This window comes from Vigna umbellata, chromosome 1, assembly GCF_029865625.1.
Source record: "Vigna umbellata cultivar VRB3 chromosome 1, Vumbellata_1.0, whole genome shotgun sequence".
In the NCBI taxonomy this organism is placed as follows: Eukaryota; Viridiplantae; Streptophyta; class Magnoliopsida; order Fabales; family Fabaceae; genus Vigna; species Vigna umbellata.
In genome coordinates this window covers 72,253,369-72,276,588 of record NC_142165.1, presented here as the reverse complement: position 1 = coordinate 72,276,588, position 23,220 = coordinate 72,253,369, and the positions used below count along the sequence as shown (strand labels likewise).

At 35.0% G+C, this 23,220-nt stretch overlaps 1 protein-coding gene and 1 pseudogene across 1 annotated transcript; one reads left to right on the top strand and one right to left on the bottom strand.

The window, feature by feature from the left end:
* Positions 1-2,013: 2,013 nt before the first annotated feature.
* LOC148206246 (uncharacterized) lies at positions 2,014-3,579 on the bottom strand (annotated as a pseudogene).
* Positions 3,580-18,111: 14,532 nt separating this feature from the next.
* Positions 18,112-20,694, top strand: LOC124847899 (nodulation receptor kinase-like). Its single transcript, XM_047325493.2, has 8 exons — positions 18,112-18,742; positions 18,933-18,989; positions 19,083-19,187; positions 19,275-19,370; positions 19,579-19,797; positions 19,890-20,005; positions 20,092-20,352; positions 20,506-20,694. The coding sequence occupies exons 1-8, from the start codon at positions 18,112-18,114 to the stop codon at positions 20,692-20,694; spliced, it is 1,674 nt and encodes a 557-aa protein (XP_047181449.2).
* The last annotated feature ends 2,526 nt before the right edge of the window (positions 20,695-23,220 follow it).

Genomic DNA, 23,220 nt, shown 5'->3' with positions numbered 1-23,220 from the left:
ACATATTTGCTACATGCATATCTACTCTACTTTGTGCAAATTCACTATGTCAAAAAAGGTTTTTCATACCTGTTAAAAAAGGCTTTTTAAACCAGTTTTCGAGCAGGTATATATACGGGGAGTATAGAAAGTTTTCGCCTTTCCATATCTGTCTACTTTGAACAGGTATAAAAGTTTGACTTTTTTAACATCTTATATTCGGAGAACAGATATAAAAAATCACATTCACTTTTATACATGTTGGTGTTGAACCGGTATAAAAAATGTTGTTTTTTTAATATTTAATCCGTATGTGCTACTATCGATATCCAGACCTCCATAAAATTTATTCCCAGAATAATCAATATTGTTTCTATTATGAATATACATCAAAATAGTTCCTCAATGTAGTATTTTTACCTAACAAAGTTCCTAAATATGTTTCCTAACATAGTTACACTTAAAATGGTTCCTAAACTCAAAATGTAAAATTGAATACATCTAATCATTTATAAAATGTTAAAAGAAATCCAGCTCACTGCTCCTCAACATCCTTTACGACATGTTACTCCAGTGGAGATGTATCTTTCTTCTTCTTCTTCAACATGCACCATCCTCGAACATCCTAGTCAATGGCTTCCGAGAAGGTCTGTTGTGATGTCGGCAACAACAACCAAGGAAATTGTTCCCAAGAAATCTCTCCCACCAAATCGAACATGGGAAAAGAACTAGCCAGAATTGTGTTGAGATCTTATCTACGTAAAATTGGCAGAAGAAAAATGTCAAATCATTGCCTAGCAGGTTAAGTAAAGTTTCTCCCCAAGAAGATTATGCAAAATAATTTATAGATAGGTAAGCCACACACTTTCCAAAGTGTATAATTCAATATTGTAATAATAGATTATGAATAGCTAATTTCTTATTAAGAGTAATTACATATTAACATAGATTTTTTTAGAACATTTTTTATATATTATATGTAGTCTTTTCATTAGTTTAAAATATGTCAGCATATGAAATAACAAATAAATAATAAATTAATAAATATATATATATATATATATATATATATATATATATATTATGTCAAAATATTGTAAAAAAAAATCTATATTAAAATATATTTGTTTTCAATTATTTATGATTCATAGCATGGATTATAAATATATAAGTTCTAGATATTCCTCAAGTTTATTCAAGGATTAAGAGCTTTACAAAATTGGAAGTTTTGAATCAGACCCCATTTTCTTTGTGGTAACTTTTTCGTTCGTAATCACATGAGAAAATGTCACTCAATACAATTCATCCATGAAGCGAGAGCTTACTTTCATATTTCTTTTAGAAGCTAGTCATAAATGTACTGGTAAATTATAATAGAATAATGGAAACTTAATAATCAATGGAAGCCGGTAAGATAACTTTAGACAGAACAACCAAACAAGTCACATAACCATTCACAAAAACATAAGCAATGCTAAGACTGTATAAAAAAGTGAACACAATAAATATCAAAGAAAAATCAATTTGATTGACAGAAGAACAAAACCAAAAGCCATCAATACAAAATTGTCAAGTAAGGTAACTAATACTTTCTAATATTAATCTGAAAAATCAGCAAACCCTATAATATATTAAAAAAGCAGTGACTTCAGTTAGCTTCAGAGGACTACAGAACGTCATTAGTATTGACACAATTAACAGAACTGCAATACCTTCATACTGAAGGTCGTGATTCTAATTATAGTTCGGTAAAACAAATATAAAAATACTTCAGTAGTGGTTATTGTTTAAACATAGTATTTCAAATAGTGAACAGAAAAAGCATGCATACTTTCACTATTATCAACGGGAGAACTGGCTTCATAGTTCATATATTCTAATTATAATATTCTACAACCATTTGTCTGCAACTCTTTTTAAACAAGCAAAACTTATATGGGACATTATGATCTCTGTTTGCTGATTGTTTTCCTATTTCATTAAGTCACTCCATTCAATTAAATTTTATGTTTTATGTTTTAATACACCTAAAACTCACCGAAAATAACTTCTTTCTGATGTCACCTTTTGCAAAACAAAGCCTCCCACCAAATCAATTCTCACAACATCTTTTGCTTCAGGAATTACTTCATTGTTGAAGCCATAAAGGGTCTCCGTGGCATTCTTCGACTCAGAAACCTACAAGCAAATCAAGAAAAGATTTCTTCAATTTTTGAACTAGTATAAAATTAGCTTTCCCCAAAAGATAAAACAAACATGGATTCAGATGATTACCGAGTTTGTAAGAACAACAATTAAGTCATCTTGAAAGTACTCAAACAGATAATAGTGCACTATAGCTTCCCTCGTAGGTAGAGGCCATGAAACCTTCATCCTTTCTTCCAAAATTCAAAGCAAAATCAACACTTAAGAACAAAAACTTTTGGCATGGTAAGGGCAATTAGAGTTTTATTGTTTTTAATTGATGATGGCAGGACAAACCTCACGAGTGATAACTGCTCCCGAATCCCAGCCTTCTACAAGCATTCAGTTGATAAGATTTTGAAAGTGGGAACAGTAGACTAAGGCCACCTAAATGGAAATTGTGAAAAGTGTGTCAGGTACAATTACCAGATACATTGGTGTAACGATATATTACTCAGATTCAAATCCACTCCCGAAGAATACATCGACATTCAGAACAACCTTATAAAAAAAGTATGAAGCCAACTGCATGCAAAATACATTTCTTGCAACTATAACTTTCTCATAATCCTAAACCACACCAAAATGTAGTTTTTATCAAGTGGTATAACTTTGAACTTTATACAGAAATTAAACAACCGTAAATGTGATGATACTGGTGAGTTTCGTGTTCAGACTAGTATAGAAAATTCAAGGCACATATTGTACTAAATATAATTCTCACCATTTTTTGTAAAGGCATGTCTCCCATGAGATACATAAACCTATAACAAAGAAAGTAACACATCAAATTTTGCATGTCGAAATCAATAATATAGCTTTTGTCACTAAAAGGGTTGCTCTAGTGTGACTTACAAACATCAACAGGTCCATCTACCAAGCCTTCCACAACCATTGTATGAAAAGGGGTCCCTTCTGGTCCTTCGCGATACATAACCTGAAACTCTTCACCATCTTGTTTTAACTGTTAAAATAAGTAATATTATCACTTGAGAACTGGAATGAACAATCAAGTATCTTCAATTATACAATGAAATATTGTTGGACAAAAAAGAGAATCAACTAGGCCAATCATCTAATGTGAATTCCTGATTTTTGTGAAAGAAAGTCATCAATTAAACATGCAAAAAAAAATCAGGATCTGAATGAATGGAAGATGGGATAAATAGGAAAAATTTCAACAAAACAAATGAAACTACTGAGAGTCAACAACATACTTTCCAATCAGTGTGTGACGTATTAGATCTTTCACTATCAGCTGATGAAACACTCCTCAACATATCAAGAAAATGAGATACATCAATAATCTTGGCTTTTGCTAATCGGTCAGAGAATAAACCCTAATTTATAAAAATGTACTCATCCACGGCAGACCACGAGACAACATCACACCACGACAAGGGTTTCACCCACCATAGCCGAGAACTTCAACCACGAAGAACAACTTCAAACGTCGAGCTTCACCCAACCACCTCGACGACTGAACGAGAACAATGGCAACCGTAATGAAGGAGAATGGAGAAGAAAGGAGGAGAACGAAGGAGGAAGAATGGAGAAGAAAGGAGGAGAACGAAGGAGGAAGAATGGAGAAGAAAGGAGGAGAACGAAGGAGGAAGAATGGAGGAGAAAGGAGGAGAACGAATGAGGAAGGATGGAGGAGAAAAGAGGAGAACGAAGGAGGAAGAATGGATGAGAAAGGAGGAGAACGAAGGATGGAAAATGGAGGAGACCGGTGGAGGGAACGTAGAACCAGAAAGAAAAAGAAATTGTAGAGAAAGGGCAGTGGGAAATATGTAAAAAAATTCATACCTGGTATAATATTTAACCGGTATAGATTAATAATTTATACATATTTTAGAGTTAATCGGTATAAAAAAAATTCTTTTATACCTATTATGATTGCAACTGGTATAAAAATATTTATATTTTATTATGATATTGTCACCGCACCTCTTTCCATACTTGTTTTTATTATAACAAGTGTAGAAAAGTTTCTTATATTTACAAAACTACCACCATGCCACTTTTCATACCTGATAAATTTTAACAGGTATAAAAAATTGCTATAAAAAGTATATTTTCCGCTAGTGATTGCCTATGACAAACGTCCACATGTTCTTCAAATACAGGTTAGAAATGGACATTAGAGACAAGAAGACATTAGTGGAACGATCTTCTCATTAAAAGTCGCACCAAAAAGATTGTACGATCTACTTTTGGTAAAGAACTGAAAAAGTAAGTCTACTATGAAAATTAGACATCAACCTATAAGAGACTCCTATGACAAAAGCTACGAAGAGTCGAATCTTGTGGACAAGCATCATCTAACGGCTACATTTTCAAAAGGATTATAAATAGAAGATTTTTGACGAAGAAGAAAACAAGGATGGGCACTTAAAGATTGACATGAAAAATCATCCTCATGGAAAGATCAAGAATTCTCTCAAAGCTATTCAGAGTCAAATATTCTTTTATAAGAAGAAAGAGAAAGAGAGAGAGAGAGAGGGAGACTTGAAATAAAGAAACGAAACACTCTCAAGATACATTAATATATAAGCTTACTGTTGTAAGAAGAGAAAAGAGAGAAAAATTCAGTGAGTCTGTTAGATTCAAATGTATTGAACACATATCCTCTTTGTGAGAGTTATTGCCTAAGGACTTTGTAATCAATCTTTTGATTGTAAATTTTGAAGGGAATTAAAATATTTTACCTCTAAATTTGAGGAGTTAAACACTAACTAGACAGGTGTGTCTAGTGGAAACTAGAACTGGACGAAACTTTGACATTAAACTTGGTGGAGTTAAACGATAGCTAGACAGGTTTGTCTAGTAGAAACTAGGAGTGGGTGAAACTCAACTAGACAACATATCAGGAAGATATCTCAATTGTTTGGGGATACTAGGAGTGGTGAAGAATACTACACAACCAGGAGGGGGTGAAACTTAGTCAGGGTCACAGTAAGAGGGGTTATTAGGTTGACTACGACAACTAGTAATAGGTTAAACTCAACTAGAGAAATGTATATGGAGGATACCAAGAGTGTCTAGGGATATCAGAAATGGTGAAGAATATTGCACAACCAGGAGTGAGTGAAACTCAGTCAAGGTCACAATAACAAGGGTTACATAGTTGACTACTACATCCAGGATTGGGCTAAACTCAACTACACATTGTATCTAGAACATACCGGGAGTGTTTAGGGATACTAGGAATGGTGAACAATACTACATAACTAGAAGTAGGTGATACTCAGTACTAGTTACAATAATGTGGGTTATTGAGTTTGACTAGAGAAACCATGAGTGGTAAGAATACTCACATGTACTTCATTGAAAATCTAGTGAAACCCTCTAAGGAGAACTGAATGTAGCTTAGTTGAGTGAACCAGTATAAAATGTCTGTGTTATGCTTTAGATTTACAAACATTCTCTTGTGCGAAAAGCAAATCCTTAACATGCATGCATGTTAACAGACACCTCTTTCTCTAAGAGTTGCTTCTCCTAAACACTATTGAAATAAGCTAAATACTTAGACCATAAATGCATCTATCAGAACAACGTTTATAGCTTAAGAACTAAGGTGCTCATGAGGATCATCCAATCTCCAACACTTTATTCGTGACTCATTCGTAACACAATCCATTAGGTCCTTCTTGCATCCTATTATAAGGGATAATATGATTTTTTTTCTTTTCAAGGTTTTGCAATGGGGTTTAAGAAAAAAAAATTAAAGGCTCACAAGGGCTATCAATGGATTAATATTAAGGTGGATTTATTTGGCCAAGTAGCTAAAAACAAGAAATCCTCAATCATATCAAATAATGCATATCTACCTAAGTTGCAAAACAAAAGAATCAAGCTAAATATTAGAGAATAAACAAAATATGAGCAAGTCACTCAAGAAAAATAGGAATGACATTGGTTTTCCATCCATAATAATTAGGCTCAAAACTCATAAAGCTAAAAACTCTTTCACAAAAGATTGAACCAAGTAATTCCCCAGTGGAGTCGCCATCTGTCGCAACCGGAATCGCGACGGGACGACGATCCAAAAAGAAACGGGTTTCGAAAAGAGATTTGGAGTCGCCACCATAGTTTATTATGGAAAACTATGGAAAAACCTCAAAACGATAAAGCACGGTCCACGAAAACCAAAGATTGGGTTCGGGAGTTGGTTACGCGTGGGGAAGGTGTTAGCACCCCACAACGCCTGCCCTAAGGCAGTACCTTTAACTAAATGCACGAATATGATGTGGTTTTTCAAAATGTTTAATTATCCCCTAAAATAAAATTATAAATAAACAAAATATATTTTTTAGTTTTTTGGGCCCGACAAGGATTGACCTTGCTCCTACGTATTCTCATTCAAAATGAGAAATCAGGGTTACGTAGTTCTAGCTGAAAGACTGTTTGTTTATTTGAAAGTGTTGATGTTTTTAATTTTTGAAGATTTTATGTTTTTTATATTTTTGATAAAAAAAGAAGGTAATGAGTACTAGGCCGACGCGAACGGTCGCACGAGTACTCATACCTTTAAAATGATATTTAAATATTTTTAATTATTTTTGAAAAGAGAGATAACGATATTAAGCACTAGGCCGATGCGAACGATCACACGAGCACTCATACCGTTATCTACTTATTTAGGAAAACTTAAGGGTACTGAGTGCTAGGCTGATGCGGACGATCGCACGAGCACACATACCATTATTTACTTATTTAGGAAAACTTGAGAGTATTGAGTGCTAGGCTGATGCGGACGATCGCACGAGCACTCATACCCTCGTTTAATATTACGTAAATAAGAGAGAAAAGTATTGAACACTAGGACGATGCGAACGATCACACGAGTGTTCAACCTTTAAACGTATTTTTGAAATTTTATTTAAGAAAAGAAGAAAAAGGTTTTTAGCACAAGGACGACGCGAGCGGTCACACGTGTACTTAAACCTTTAAAACGTATTTTTGTAAATTTATTTAAGGAAGAAGAAGAGGTTTTTAGCACAAGGACGACGCGAGCGGTCACACGTGTACTTAAACCTTTAAAACGTATTTTTGTAAATTTATTTAAGGAAGAAGAAGAGGTTTTGAGCACAAGGACGACGCGAGCGGTCACACGTGTACTTAAACCTTTAAAACGTATTTTTGTAAATTTATTTAAGGAAGAAGAAGAGGTTTTGAGCACAAGGACGACGCGAGCGGTCACACGTGTGCTTAATCTTCAAAACGTATACTTTTTGTAATTTTATTTAAGAAAAGAAGAAAAGGTTTTTAGCACAAGGACGACGCGAGCGGTCACACGTGTGCTTAAACCTTTAAAATATTTTTGTAATTTTTTATTATTATTATTTTTATTATCGTCTTTTTCGTGTTTAGAGTGCAGCAAATAAACCAAAATAAAAGACAAGATCTAGGAGTGGGGTTATCATACAAAGGGGTTACATACAGTAAAAACTAATAACCAAACAAATATTAATAAAAATAAAGGAAAAAAAGCATAAAAATAAAGCAAGAGAACAAGCCCAACAAGTATGGGGTGTAGAGATTAAAAACCAGAGGTGCGGCGTAAAGTTGAGGCTCTTCAGCTTGGGCCAAAACCTTTTTTCTCCAACTTTGTATCTGTCAGGGGTGTAAGGATGAAACTGGAGGTGCATCCCGAAATACTGTGCACAGGCTCAATTCTTCTTTTATTTTTGTTTGCAGAAAGGGCTGAAGCCCAAAACGGAACAGGGGTGCGAGTGGGCAGTGGGGGTGCGCTACGCAATTCTTGGCCTAGGCCCAAAACTTCTTTACTCAGAAAATCATTAGGGGTTCTTCTTCCTTCCTCTCATTTTATCACTTGCACTCAACATCCAAGATCCAAATCTCTCCCTCACATACTCGCTCCACCACTCAAGCAGCCACTTCATCCCATAGCTTCGCCAGCGACACCGAACACCACCGGATCCACTGCCGGCCGCGGCGCCACCACCTTCTCTCCCTCTTCTCCGTTCGAAAACGGCAACCCAAGGAGGGGGTTGCTTCTTCTACACGTGCGCCGTCATCTCCGCCAAGACCGGCCGCCGCCAATGCGCCGATGGCTGCCTTAGATCCTGCCAGTTGCCGCGCCAAGCTTTCCCCTCTCTACGTCGCGTCTGCCTAATTGGCCCCCGATCACCACCGCGACCCAGCCTCCTTTGGTTCTACGTGAAGTCGGAGAGAGCAGGTGAGATCGATGGTGGTGTCGTGACGGCTGGTTCAGTCACGCGGATTCAAACGCACATGGGCTGCCGCCTCCATCGAAGCCGCCCCCTGCGAGTCGCCGTCCAAACCGTCGAGACCCTCTCCGAATCCACCGTCGCCGCCGGTGATGTCGTTGGCGAGGCTCTTGGTATCGCCCAAAGGCAGGGGTTCACCCTTTCTCTTTTCTTCACGCAGGGTTCACTATAGATCGATTTTGCACTTGTGTTATGGTTTGTAATTGTTGGTCAGTGCTCCTTACTCAAGCACTTTTTCTGAACACGGCCCTGTACTCTTTCTTTGCTGTAGGTGAAGTTAGCTGATGGGTGAATGATAATGGTATTGAAGTGAGGGAAGTGTGAGAGGGAAAAAAAAATGAGGAAGAAAAGGATGAAGATGATGAAGTTGGTCGTGTCTAAGGATGAAGATAATGAAGTTCAAAATGAAGGAGAAAAGGGGGAGGGAATCCAGGAGATTGGAGTTAGGCCGTGGGGTTGGAGATGAATGAAGAGTTTTATGAAGATGATGGTTGTTGGAGGTGATGGAGAATGGTTAGATGAAGATGGGGATGATGAGTAGAGAGGGGTCAGTGCCATTAAGGGATGAAGATTGATGGGCCGTTTGGAGGTTAGGCCGTGGTATTCATTGTTGGAGATTGGTCAGAGGTGATGGCTCTCTTGGAGGTGGGGAATTCGGAATGAAAGGAAATGTTGTTGGGTGGTTCCGGGTTAGAGGAGCGGAGGTGTGGAGAGCTATGGAGCATGTGCCATTATGCGTGTGAGGGAGGATGATGCTGCCTCTCCCCTGGAGGAACGGTTTCTTCCCTTTTTTTCTTTCCAAAAATCTTGGAAATATTCCCCCTAACCACCTGGTCTCCCTCACTCCAAGACACGCATCCCATACCTCATCTCCCCACCTCTTTTTTTTTATTACATATATTTATTTCAATTTTATTTTTATTTTATTTTAAATTTTATTTTTAATTTTATTTTTCAATTTTTCAATTATTTTGATTAATTAACTCTATTAAAACAAAATGAATATAAGAAATAAAATAGAAATTAAATTAAAAGCAAAGATCTAAATACATCAAAATAGAATAAAAAAAAATGGTAAAATAAAATAAAAGGAAAATAAAAAACAATAAAAACACACATTTTTTTTTACAACCCGGACAAAATTGAGTGTTGACACATCCATAATAATTAGGCTCAAAACTCATAAGGCTAAAAACTCTTTCACAAAAGATTGAACCAAGTAATTCTCAAACGTTCGTCTCCATCGCCGTCATCTCCATGTACATAATCGCGCAACCCCGTTCAACCTCCATGGCTGTTGCGACGCAGACAACGTTCGTGCAACCTCATTTCATGCAAACCCTCAGGCCATCACCCAACAACCTCGGCGCGACTTCCATCCATGGCCAACCATCATCACCTGAAACTTGCAAAGAGGCAAACCCAGAAAACGCTCAACACCCAGACCCAAATCGCGAAGCCTCTTCGTGCATCTACCACCTCGTCGTGCCTCAATGTTGTCACTGTAGAATGCAGAAACCCATCATCTGTGACCATCTCCATTCACCTGTAACCAGAAAACCACAACAAACTTCCCCCAAAATCGAAAAAACTAGAGAAGAAACCCATTCTCATCGCGATCCCAAAATCGCGCAAGCCTCGCGCCTCCATCACGAAGACCATCATCGCGCCTCGATGCCACCGCGTTCTCCTCCATAATTAACTGAGAATCATGCCGCCAACCTGGAATCAAAAAATAGCAAACCTAAAGCCAAAACTCCAATCATGATTGAGCGCGAGTTCGCCGTTTAAAGTCGTTTCTTCCTCATCATTTTCACTTCGCACAAACATCTTTGAATTTGTGAAGCAAACAATGCCATCTTAATGCCTCCATGGAAATTGCAGCAGCATCGTGACCAATTCCACTTCGCAGCGCAGACGCAAAGCTCCATTCGTGTGGCAGCATAAGAGTAAGCAAGGGGGAATTGCAATCTGAAACCCTAATTGGGGAAGGAAGAGGGATGCCACATGGCAAACTTTCATTGGTCGTGTCCCCCTCTCAGTAAAAGTTGGTCAAATAAGGGCTTTGGTGTAATTTTGAAAATTTAAAAGGGGCAAAAGTGCAATTATAGGAATTTTCAAGGGTTTTTTCTATAATTTTGAAACTTAAGAAGGACATTAAAGAAATTCAAGAGATAATTCAATTGATATTTTTAAGATAATTAAATTAATCTAAAAATATATCAACAGGAAATATCTTATCAACAGATTATTCAAAGTCCAAGCTCAATCAAACCTATATAAAGAGAACTAGGAGAGGCAGAAAACATAACTCATTCATTCACTCAGACTCCTCGATTGGAAGCAATCATCCACCACTTTTCTCACTTTTATTTTACCATGCATTCCATTACATTCATGGAGGGCTAAGCTTTTAGAGCTATTCCACTGTAATTTCGTTATGGATACTAAGATTAAGTTGAATTAATGAATTTGTTTCTTTTGATTATTGATTTGAGTTATTCTTCTTCTATGTCTTTTATCTCTCAATCATATTAAAACTAATTTTTTTTGTATGATAAAGTGTTTGAATCTACATGCATATTAATCATATGAGTTCAAAGGTTTGTAGGTTTGATTGAGAATTTACTTTGATTGAATTTAGGAACTTTCATATGATTAAACGAGTTTTTGCTACTAATTGAGAATGTACTTTGATTGATGATAATAATTTCTACTATAATTAATTGAGAATTTACTTTGATTAATTAACTTTTAATTTGGTTAGGAGATTTAAGAATAAACATGATTAAACACAATAAGATTTGATTGAGAATGTACTTTGGTTTAATTCAATGTGAATAATCTAGAAAGGTCTTGCATTTGATTGAGAATCTACTTTTGTTAATTGTATGATTGCCATCAAATTAATTAAGAATGTACTTTAATTAATTTGAAACCCGAACAATAATCAATTGAACAATGATCTGTGGATAACCGATGATGAATCTATTTTGAAAAAGCAATGTAATTGGCCTATTTCATTATAATTGTTTCTAAATTTCCTATTTGTTCTTCAAACATTCTTTAAACATTAACTTCATTAGCATAATTTCTCACTTTTATTCTTAAGTATTGCATAACATTCCTAAGAGTCAAATATTGAAAAACAATTACATATTTGGAAGATGACTAAGGGTTATTTTAACCCTATCTATTTTCTTGAATACTACTTGGCAATACTGAAGTTGTCTTAAAAAGTAATATTAATTTGATAACTTCAACGACAACATATCAATATGTTTCCTTAGTGATAGGAGATCTACTTCCAAATATTATTCTGCACCTGATTTTGTTCACAAAGCGAAGGTGTGCTCCCCTCCACTCGTCTACACAATAGCTAAACCCTTACACCCGAGGTCGACCATTCCTCTTGTTACTATTGGTGCACGTTGCTACTGTTGCACCTACTTGGTTGAGATTCTCCTAAATTGGACCTTCTTTTTGTTTTTAATGGTAAATTTTGTTAGGTTTGGTAGGTGGTGGGGTGAAAACTTTTGGTCTTTTGCATTGTAGGTTAAAAGCGGTGGAGAAAGAGACCTTGCGGGTTTTTCTAGTGAATTATGGAATGAGTAATCTAGAATGTATTTCTAGAATTCACTAGGAAAACCTATTAAGTTTAAATCGTTTCGAAAGGTCATACTGGAAGGATCGGTTTGGAATAAAGTAATAACATATTCTAGATTATACTTTTTGTGAAGGTGTTACCAAATTTGGAAATAGCTTCTCGAATGTGTATTTTGAACTGTGTTATTGTTTTTTGTCGTTTCTTGTTTTTTTATTTCTTAACTATGGTTATGCTTATAAGAATATTGTAAGGACTAGAGGTGCCCTTACCCAAGGTGAAGCAAAATAGGTGTTGAAAGGAAAAGACCCACAACATCAACACAATGCAACCCATCAAAAATCAATAGTAGAGCATATTTAGATACACAACCCAAAGTTTGTATTGGGTGACCTTAAAAGCGTGACTCATAACATGTAAACTTTGCTCGTTGGAGAATGACAACATTATGTATTGCACACTAACATGAGCAAAAGTCTCCCATACTATTTTACAATACTCTTTTCAATTGCTAGTGGACAAACTCAACCTTGCAAATAAAATGGAAAAAAATATTATTATATGAACACAAACTATTATGCCTATATAAACTATAAATGACAATCATCATACCTATTCAACATTTTATTTCCCAAATGCATAACTCGATTTATACATTCATTCACAAACTTTTCTTTTAAGGAAGGATTCATGCATTATTCACATATTCAAAGAATAAAGGTCATGGAGTAAAAATAATTTTAAATTTATCCACACAACCATCAAATGACTTTGCAATAGCACAATCCATCGTAGTTCCTCATGCATCCATCACAACAGTCCACGAATCCTCATAATCCACTAACATTTTGCTCTTTGCGCGAACATTTTTGTTAAGGTGGAAGCGACAACGAATTTGGTAACATTCAAGAAATATGTTAATGAAAGTCAACTCCTTATCACTTACAATGACTTTAGAAAATGCATCAGATCTAAAAAACAACCCTCTTAGTCTTTCGAGAGCCCAAATGAAGTTATTCTTTCATTCACTAGATAACAACACAAGTTATAGAGAAACTCAACCCATTTGATGTGACACCTACTATCTTAAGCAACAACAATCTATATTTGTTGGTATTGTATGTGTTATCCATCAATAAAATTATACTAAATGAATTCAACAATTTAATAACATCAGGGTGTGTGTCTAAAAGATGTCACTTACGACAATCGAATACTATATGCATATACTTAAACGAACATATTTATCATTCTCTACCAACATCATTAGTTGTTGTATTTCAATTTTGCATACTCTCAAAGATCTTTTGTACAAATATCTTGCATTATATAGTTGCTTTATTGTTGCCACATTGCCTTTATTGTTTCCCTTGAGTGTTAACAATATGTTTGTCAACTTCACTAAACTTTTAGTCATGTCAACAACCATAGATTAATCATGCGGATTTAATCTACCAGCATTAAGATGACCAACTAAGTTTTTGATAAATCCTGATTATGAGTGCCACATATTACCTTCAATTGTCACCCTTCTTTAATAAGAACTAGCTTACCTTGCAATTTAAAGGGACAATCACATTTTATTGTACCAATTTTACTTGGTTGCAAACGAGGTTTGTATTTTCTATACTTACCAACTCTTTCACATCCTAAAAACACATATGTTTTCCATCCAATATGTTCATTAGCTTTGTCAGATCTTAGAATGACAACAACAACTAAGGCCAAAAGCTACACCTCACACCTACTGAAGTAGGTCATCCCGTGTACCAAAAATATCATCAATGGTAAACGACCCACTATAATTGCCTCCCACTGTTTCATCTCCACTCATAAACATCTCACATTCTTCCACATACAAACTTTGTTCAACTTCATCTGATAATGTGCTCCAATAATAGAAATCCATATAGTATAAAACCAACAACACCTACAAAATGTCAAAAACACAATCTTAAACTTAGAAACTCAATTTTGCATAACTTTGTAATCTGTATAATTATGCAGCTACAAATTTTAGAATGAGTAATCTATAACATGTTTTTGAATTCAGAATAACCTTCTAAATTATACAATCCAAAATACATTTTTGTTTTTTCAAATTGTATAATTTGTAGATAATTTTAGATCTGGAAACATGTTCTAGATTACTCATTCTAAGAACAACATTTTCTTTACGGACACCCTATTCAGATATGCATTACAAACTTACTTTTACTGTAAAGTAGATTTCAAAAGTCTTTTTTGGATTTGGTAACACATTTCAAATTGGTAAATTTCTAAACATAATAACACGTTTTGTATTACCTAATCTGTAACATACTTTCGAATCCATAATTGGCTTATGGATTGCATGTTCCGAAAACATACTACACCACCATTTCTGAATTTTTAACTCCAGATCATACTTCCAAATTAGGTATTTTGGAAAAATAAAAAATCCTAACAAAACTCCACCACCATCATCGACACTCCACATTCATACCAAACCAAAAAGAAAGCAAATATTACCTTGAATGGTGAAACACCTTGCTTTTGTTCCATATCTTATAAACCTTTAGTGTCCCACAACTCAACGCAATTATAATAAAGAGCGACAAACGAACAAACAAGATGATGAACGATGACAACCACTGCGAATGAACGAGACAGTGAAAAAGGTCAAATGACCAAAGTAAATAAAGTCAAAATATTATTAGGTAAAGGGGTAGAATGGAGATTTTAAAAAAAAGGGTGCAGGAAGAAATAAATGGGTACAAGCATTCTAACTCTTGTAACTTAACCCATATTAATTTTTCACCTAATGCCTTAAAGGAGGTTATTGCTTTTTACACCCTAATAATTAATAAGTGTGATATTCAAACACTCTTTATCCGTGCAACACATTATCATTGTTTTATTGAGGTCGCCGCATGCTATTGCTGCATAGAAAAAAATAGGCTTAATAGCTTACTTCGTTCCCATGTTAAGGGGTGAATTTCTGTTTAGTACCCGATTTTAAAAATGCTTCTATTTTATCCCAAAGTAGTATAAATTGTATCAATTAGATCCCTTCCGTTAAATTCACATAAACAGAGTTAACTCCAGTTGACGAATATGTACTTTTTCTTCTCTCTCCTCTGCATTTCTTGCCATGTTTTAGCTTTTTTTGTTCTTCTTCCTCCCTTTCTCTTCTCTCTCCTCTAAATTTCCTGCACTAATATTGGATTGTAGTATCAGACTTCTTTTCCATGGATGCGGCGGGTAAAACTCATTTAACACAGATAATGCAAACCAAATGCAGCGTGAGAGTAAGCTGAATGAGGAGTGATGAGGTTTGGTGTATCAGGGTGTATAGGTGATGAAGGAAATAGGTGAGTGGGAAAAAGAGAAGTGTGGGGTTTTGAGCGAGAAGATGGTTGGGTTAGATTGGGAATACAGGAAGGTGATGGATCCGTGAGGGGTTGAGGGAGAAGATGAAGGTTCCCTGGGTTTGGGTTATTGGTGTTAAGAAAGAAAAGAAGAAGTAGGATGTTGCATGAAGTTGGATAACTAAGAAGATGGGTTGAAATATTAGAGCAGGAAAGGTTGAAAGATGAAGGTGAAGTATTGGGTGGAAATAATAGGTATATCTTGGTGTTGGGGTATCAGTTTGATGAAGAGGAGCAGCTCCAGAGTTTCCTCAAATGAAGGAGTAAAGTGGTGAGAGTGTTGGTGATGAATGGGTGTTAGAGGAGAAGAACTTTAGGGTGACTGTGTTGTTACTAGAAAACAATGAAAGTTGTTGGGTTAAAGAACCGTGAATGGGTTATGTTGTAAGAAAAAGAAAGTGAAGTTGGGTGTTTAGTGAATTAGAAAAGAAGAGAAGCTGGAGGATATAAAATGGTTGTTTTATGATTTGGGGAATATATGTAGGTAAATGTGGAGAAGTTATAGGAGAAAGTGAATTAAGGGAAGTTCTGCATGGTTTTAGAGGTGTATATGTAAGATTTAAATGATAAAAGATAAGGTATGGGTCCCATGGAAAGAATGGAAAAGAAGACTTAAAATCCTTTTAACAGTGGCGCACAGATCTTTTATGCAGAGGTAATGTTTTATTCTCTTTTCGGTTTATGAAGTGGTTCTTTAGGAAATAATAGGAATTTGTATTGAGATATTTAGAATGAGTCCCCACAAGGAGTATGGTTAATGAAGTGATGTGTCCTTTTAAAAATAGGAGTACAGGTTCACGAGTTTAAGAGTTAGGATTCTATCTCCTTAGCAGGTTATATTGGGTATTAGTAGGTACAGTGGTGGGTTCCTTATTTAAAGAAAAGATTGAATTAGAAATGAGTGAATAGGAGGAAGAAAGAGAATACATTACTCAACTCTTATACACACAAACATTCATAGCCAAAGCCACCGGAATTCGGACTGTTGGAGCCGCAGCCGTCGTCACGAGTGTCGTTTCCGCCTAAGCCGCTGTTGGAGAGGCAAAAGAGGCGAGAATTGGGTATGCAGAGGACGGAGGGTTTGATGGCAGAGTGATTGAAGTTGAAAGGATGAGAGAGAGGAGCAAGTGTGGAAGTGAAGGCGCGTGGTAGGAGAGACAAAAAACTGATCAAGAGAGAGAAAAGGCTGGAGTTAACGTCCTTTGCTATCAACTTAACGACCTTATTCATACATTTTTCATAACATAGGAACCCAATGTCTTCATTTTTAAAACCGGGTACTAAATAGAAATTCACCCCTTACTATGGAAACGAAGTAAGCTATTAAGCAAAAAAAATAGGAGAGAGAACGCTGCAAATGAGAAAGAAAACATGAAAAAAAAAACTGGAAAAATTTCTGGAAAAATTTCGTGTCATATATTTTGGAATTTTTTGTTTTAAATATAGGGTTAAATATGTTTTTAGTCCCTAAACTATTGGCCATTTCTGGTTTTCGTCCCTCTTCCAAAGTAAGGTACAATTTGGTCCTCATTCTTTAGAAAAACGTTCGTTTTAGTCCTCAAAATTTTGTTTTTAGTCCTCAAAACGTTCGTTTTTTCGACTAAAACGAACGTTTTTTAAAGATTGAGGACTAAATTGTACCTTACTTTGGAAGAGGGACGAAAACCAGAAACGGTGAATAGTTTAGGGACTAAAAACATATTTAACCCTTAAATATATTTCATAATATTTCGAAAAACCTTGTTTGGAAAGATACTATATGTATTCTGAAAAACTTGTTTCAAAAATCTTGTTTTGAAAGTTCTGTTACGAAGATCTCATTCCAAAAATTTCAGAAAGTTTGTTCTGGAAAATTTCAAAAACATATAATCCAAAAATCACTTTTATAGAAGGTAAAGTGATCATTTCAAAATTTGATGGGATGCGTAAAGAAATTGTAGGAGTGCAGAAAGTAAAAGCCGTCAAAGGATTGGTGTTGGGTTGATCCATCCAATTGAGCTTTTTTGTTGCTAAATGTTTTGATTAATTGTTGTTACATATTATTTTATTATAAACAATATTTGTAATTACTTCGTTGTTTTAGTCTCTACATCTACCGATATATTTTTTAAAAAGCACTTGTACTAAGATAGTTTAGCAAAATAATATTATTGTAATTGTGATGTTAGAATTACTAAGGAAAAGGGAGGCATTTTGTATCTCTACATTTATAAGATACAGTTAGTTAACATAAGCTTTAAGCAAATGGCTGAAATCTGACTGTTATACAGTTTTTCTCATTCTTCTTCTCCGTTTTTTAGATAAACAATAAGAACAAGGTACTTTCACTCTGCCGTATCAGACAAATGGCCGAACCTTAGGGATATATTACACGCATGTCACCTTTTACAATGGCCGGTTTGAACCCTGCATTCGAGTCCAAATAAAATAATAGATTTTCAAACTACTCCAAAAGTGTCAAACTTCAAACAAATTGTACATAATATCTTTCTCATTATTTCACCATCCTTTACTTATTTTTTCTGAAATGTTCTACTTGGTGACCAGAATGAAATCTAAAAGTGGTGTTATGCTGAGGCAGTGACATTCCATACTAATCATTTGTGTCAAAACCACCTGCAACCATTGTGCACAATTTGTTGAATAGCATGTTATATGTTTCTCTTGTTCTATTTCAATGAAATTTCAAGTGTTGCTTCTCCTGCTTTCCATCACCCTTTGTCTTGGAACTTCTCAAACTTCTGTTTATGATTGTGTCCTTCATATTCAATCTTCTTCAGCCTTGGTTAGTTCGAACTGTGAACTGTACAATTGTGGAGGGTTTATCAATGGCTGTTGTGGACCGTATTTTGGTGATTACCTTTATGCCTTGGGGGTGAGGGCAAACCAAACTGGAAAAGTATTCTTGAATCCCTCAGAGCAAAAAAACTGTATGGCATCAATGGAAGCTTTTGACACAAAATTTACTTGTTCTGGAATGGAGAAGCTAACAAGTGGAACTGGTGGTTGCTCTGATTACACCATCACAGATGTTCTTAATCAGCTTGGGGACAGCCTTAGGAGTTTGGAGGAAGAATGCATGCCTTTGAGCACATATGGTAGGCCAAATGAAACTTGTACTAAATGTTTGAAAGCATGGGAGGATATCAGTGCAAAACCAGACACTACAAGAGGATCAGAGTTAGCAAATATCAGTTCTTATCTTTGTAGGTTTGCTGTGCTTGTCTCACTAACAAGCACAAGAATTTATGATAAGGAATCAATTCTAGAAGTTTATAAATGCCTTGGGGAACATGCCCTTTCTGGAGGTGAGATCTAAAACTAGAGTTACTTTACTTTTTTATTTTGATTAGCAGCAACAACAGTTGGTAGTATACTTTCTCCTTTCAGTCCACCGGTTTTACTTCTTAGAGCTTGTTAGTGTCAACTTTCATTCATGAAAAATCATTCTTGAAAATAATCTGAGTGATTTTGCAATTGGCGTTGTCAATGAATTAGGATTAGCTTCAGCTAATGAAGAAGTCCAGGCTAGGGGCAATGCTAATATAAATTCAGGTACATGTATATATGTTCAGGTTGCTTCCAGATATGATTCATATTTTGTCAAACAATACCTGACAATTTTGTTGAAAAACATAATTGCAACAGGTCTCTGGATTGCCTTTGGCATAATAGGAGTTACAGTATTGGTGTTTCTTGGCGCACTAGCATTATTTGTCACAAGAATGAGAAGTGTTACATCAGTACAACATGGTACTCAATACAAAAAAGGCTTTTGTTCATTTTTATGGTCATGAACCGTCTATTTCTCTTTCTGACGTAACACCGTCTATCATCCAGAGTCTGATTCACCTTCACTGAAGATAACTTTGAAGGATGTTTATGTAGCAACAGACAATCTCAGTGCTTCAAATTTCATAGGCCAAGGCATAGCCGGTAAGATTATAACTTAACTTCTGGAATTGTGTTTTCTGTTTATCACAATTTCACTTAGATTACCTCTAATTTGTCCAAGCAATGCTAAACTATATCATGGAAGAAAAGTGAAGCTTCATATTTAAAATGAGATAGCATGAAGTACATTCAAAATGGGAAAGATATAAACTGAAATTCAATTTTTAACTTTTCCTTTGGGTGACTCAAGGAAAAGTGTACAAAGGTGTACTCTCCAACAATCAATCTGTTGCAGTGAAGCATATCACCAATGAATGTTACATGGAGACATTTGTCAGAGAAGTGAGAAGCCTTTCTCATGTTAGACATCAGAATTTAGTAGCTTTGCTGGGATACTGTGAAAATGAAGCTGAATGTTTTCTAGTGTATGAGTTATGCCACAATGGAAACCTCTCAGAATGGCTATTCGGTATGCTTCTTCCCTTCTCTTTTATTCATTCAAATTTTGCTAAGCTTTTTTCAATATAAAAGTTCTTAGAACACAAAACCATAATACAACAGGCAATGGAAAAGTTCTTTCATGGATTCAAAGACTAGAGATTGCCATTGATAGTGCAAGAGGCCTTGAGTTTCTCCACACCTACCCAAATGGCTGCATCGTTCACCGTGATATAAAGGTATACATATATACATAATATCTTTCTTATCTTTCTAGTACTCATCTCATTCACTAAACTGAAGCTCTTTCATGATGTGATGTCAGCCATCAAACATTCTTATTGATGCTAACTTCCAAGCAAAGCTTTCAGACTTTGGGTTGTCCAGGGTTATGGACTTGGGTCAATCCTATGTGAGCTCAGAAGTAAGAGGAACATTTGGTTATATTGATCCTGAATATAGGGCAAATCACCATGTAAAAGCCTCAGGAGATGTCTACAGCTTTGGAATAATGTTGTTGCAACTTCTATCAGGACAAAGGATCCTCAACATTGATTTCGAGAGACCAATTTCTCTGGGTAAAATGGTGGGTAATTATTTTCTAAGAGCTTAAGGATGCATATTTTCTTGATGAGATTCCAAACCTATTTTATACAAAGATGAGAAAATTGAGCATCTTATAAGGAAGAAAGTCTTCAAACTCATGATCACCAGCTAACAGTTCTGAATTGCTTTTCAGGCCAGAGATGTTGTTAGAGTTGGTGATATTTCAGAATTTGCTGATCCCAAACTCAAAGGGAAGTACTCAGTTGAAGCATTTGACATCGTACTAAAGCTAGCTTTGTCTTGCATAGGGCTCAAGCGCCAAAGGCCCTGTATAGGTCAGGTGTTATATAGCTTACAAAAGACACTAGATATTTCTTTATAATGTATACTTTCTAAGTCCTCAAGAGTTTATACGTAAGGGAAAAACTCACGTTACAAAGGGTAACAAATTCAAGTATTTTATAAGCATTGACATCATATTAAAGCTAGCTTTGATTTTGTATAATTCGATCAGTAGAAAAAGCACTGAGTGACTCATTTCAAGCAAAATATTTGTATCCTGAAGAATATAAAGGACTGGAAAATGTTAACGAGGAACATGGTCAAATATTACTTTGAATTACAAGGCAACATGTTCTGTTTGATAACTACAGAGAAATGAATTGAAGTACTTTGTACAAAGCTGTATCATAATAACAGAAGCTGATACACGACCTAATTAATTCAAGGTAAACTCATGCTATGTTATGCAACACAGTACACAATTTCTCTTGTTTTAGCATGGATAATGTTTTTAAAATAAAATTAATAAACATGATCAAATAGTATTATTATTTCTTGAATAAATTGATTTTATTATCAATGGACATATATTAAAGTAAAGTAATTATTAATTTAATAAAGATTTCTATATATCTATAGAAGATTTAAAATATATTTTAAAATAAAATTATAATGTATTAGTTCATTTTGTCATTTAAGCCTAACTCAACCTTTACAAAACCGACTTGTAAGGTGGGATTTGTATCCACATATATACTCTAAATTGGTTAATGTCTAGTTGACGTGGAACTTCCAATAACTTTTATTTATTTAAAAAAATTGATCTTAAAATTCATAGATGTAATTAGAATTGAGTTGAGTGAAAAATTAGAAATAATAAAATGACTGGAGTGAAAAACTAACTTTAGAGTTAGAGAATTCAATCAACTAACCAATTCACATAATTTGCCCAACAACGATTTAGTGATGATGGGTCTAAACCGGCTAGTTCGTTGAGTGTTTTTTTTTTTCTTTATCATTAAAAAATATTTAAAAGTAAAAAAGGACTTAAGTATAGAAATACAAGTAAATATATTGTATGCAAATTGCCTAAAGAAATAACTGAGACTTTCAAAACTTTGTAAAAAAATTAGTTTCTAATCTTCTCTTCTTCTTTTTTCATTTTTTTCTATTTATTTGTTTATTTTTATTTTACATCTCATAGTAGCTCAATCGAAAACAAAATACATAATATGGACAAAGGAGAAGTGAATCCATTTCAAAGTAAAGGTGGAAAACAAATTATTCAAGCCATCGTACTACAGATTCAAGTCATGAGGTATAACAAGTGAGGAACAAAAATGATCAAATTTAGTTTGGTCTTTTAATTAGATGCATAACTCCATCCATATGCAGGGTTGCGAGCTTTTAGCTTTGGCACGAAATTTTTAATTTTTTTTTCTTCATTGAGTTAATGTTTTACATGTTAAAAAAAAATTCAATATAGATAATTATTTTTATTGGCATATTATATGTTCTGGTAAGTATAAAACTACGTGATCTCTTGCTCATTCATCTTGAGGCGTTTGAAAGTTTTCGGTTTTGTATTATAGATTGCATTCTTAGTATGGGAGGCATGGTGACATTGTGTGATCATATCAAGATGTTTTCAGTTTGTAAAGTGTGCAATACAAAAACTACTAGATTTAAATAAGGATAATTGGAAATTTTGTGATTAGTATAATATCTAAGTTTTATTTTACGTATTAATTAAGATATTATTATTTACTTCAACATTAAAATATGAAGGCTTAATCTCACCAGAATCCCTATTTTTGTCCGAAATCTTAAATAGGTTCTTTTTCTTTTTGGCTTATCTATTGAGTACCTATTATTGTAAATTTGATTCAATTAGAGGCATGCCATCAAATTCACCAAACGGGCATTTAATATTTGGTAACGTGGCATGTTCAGTTGAATGAGTAATGACATGTGACATTAAAATTGAGTTTTGTTTTAAAAAATTTTTAACGAGAGAGGTGATATCAGATTGAGGGAAGGGCAAAGGTGGAAAGATTAAAAATTTTAGGGCTGTCTGTCACCGTTAATTGGGGGAAAAAATTGGGGGAAATCGCGTTATTTGTTAGGGTTGTTATTATTAGGGTTCGTTTGAAGGGGGAAAATCGCATTTTTTGTTCGATTGCAAGTGCCAAGGTTCCTTGGTGAACAACATCGTCTTCGAAGCGCAAGGGTGCATGTGTGAGTTGGTGGAAGAAGTTGAAGCACGAGGTGAGGTGTGGGTCCTTCTGTTGTTGGAAGCGCGAGGCTGAAGCATGTGGTGAGTGGAGGTTAATCTGAAGGAAGGTCAGTGTTTGTGCTTTATTGTGTTTGCTTTTATAGTTGGGAAATTACAATATTCGGTGGTGGTCTCCTGATGTATGGTTTGGTTTGCGTTGTTGATTGCATTTCGGTGGTCCCCCATGTATGTTTAGAGTTATTTGACTCTGTTTTAGTGCATGTTCTTATTGTTTTAATATATATTTTTTTGTCGTCATATGTTTGCATAATAGGTGTGTAGATATAATTATATTGTGTTGTGCGTAATGGAGGACGATATTGGCTGTGTTTTCCACCATGGAGGAAAGTT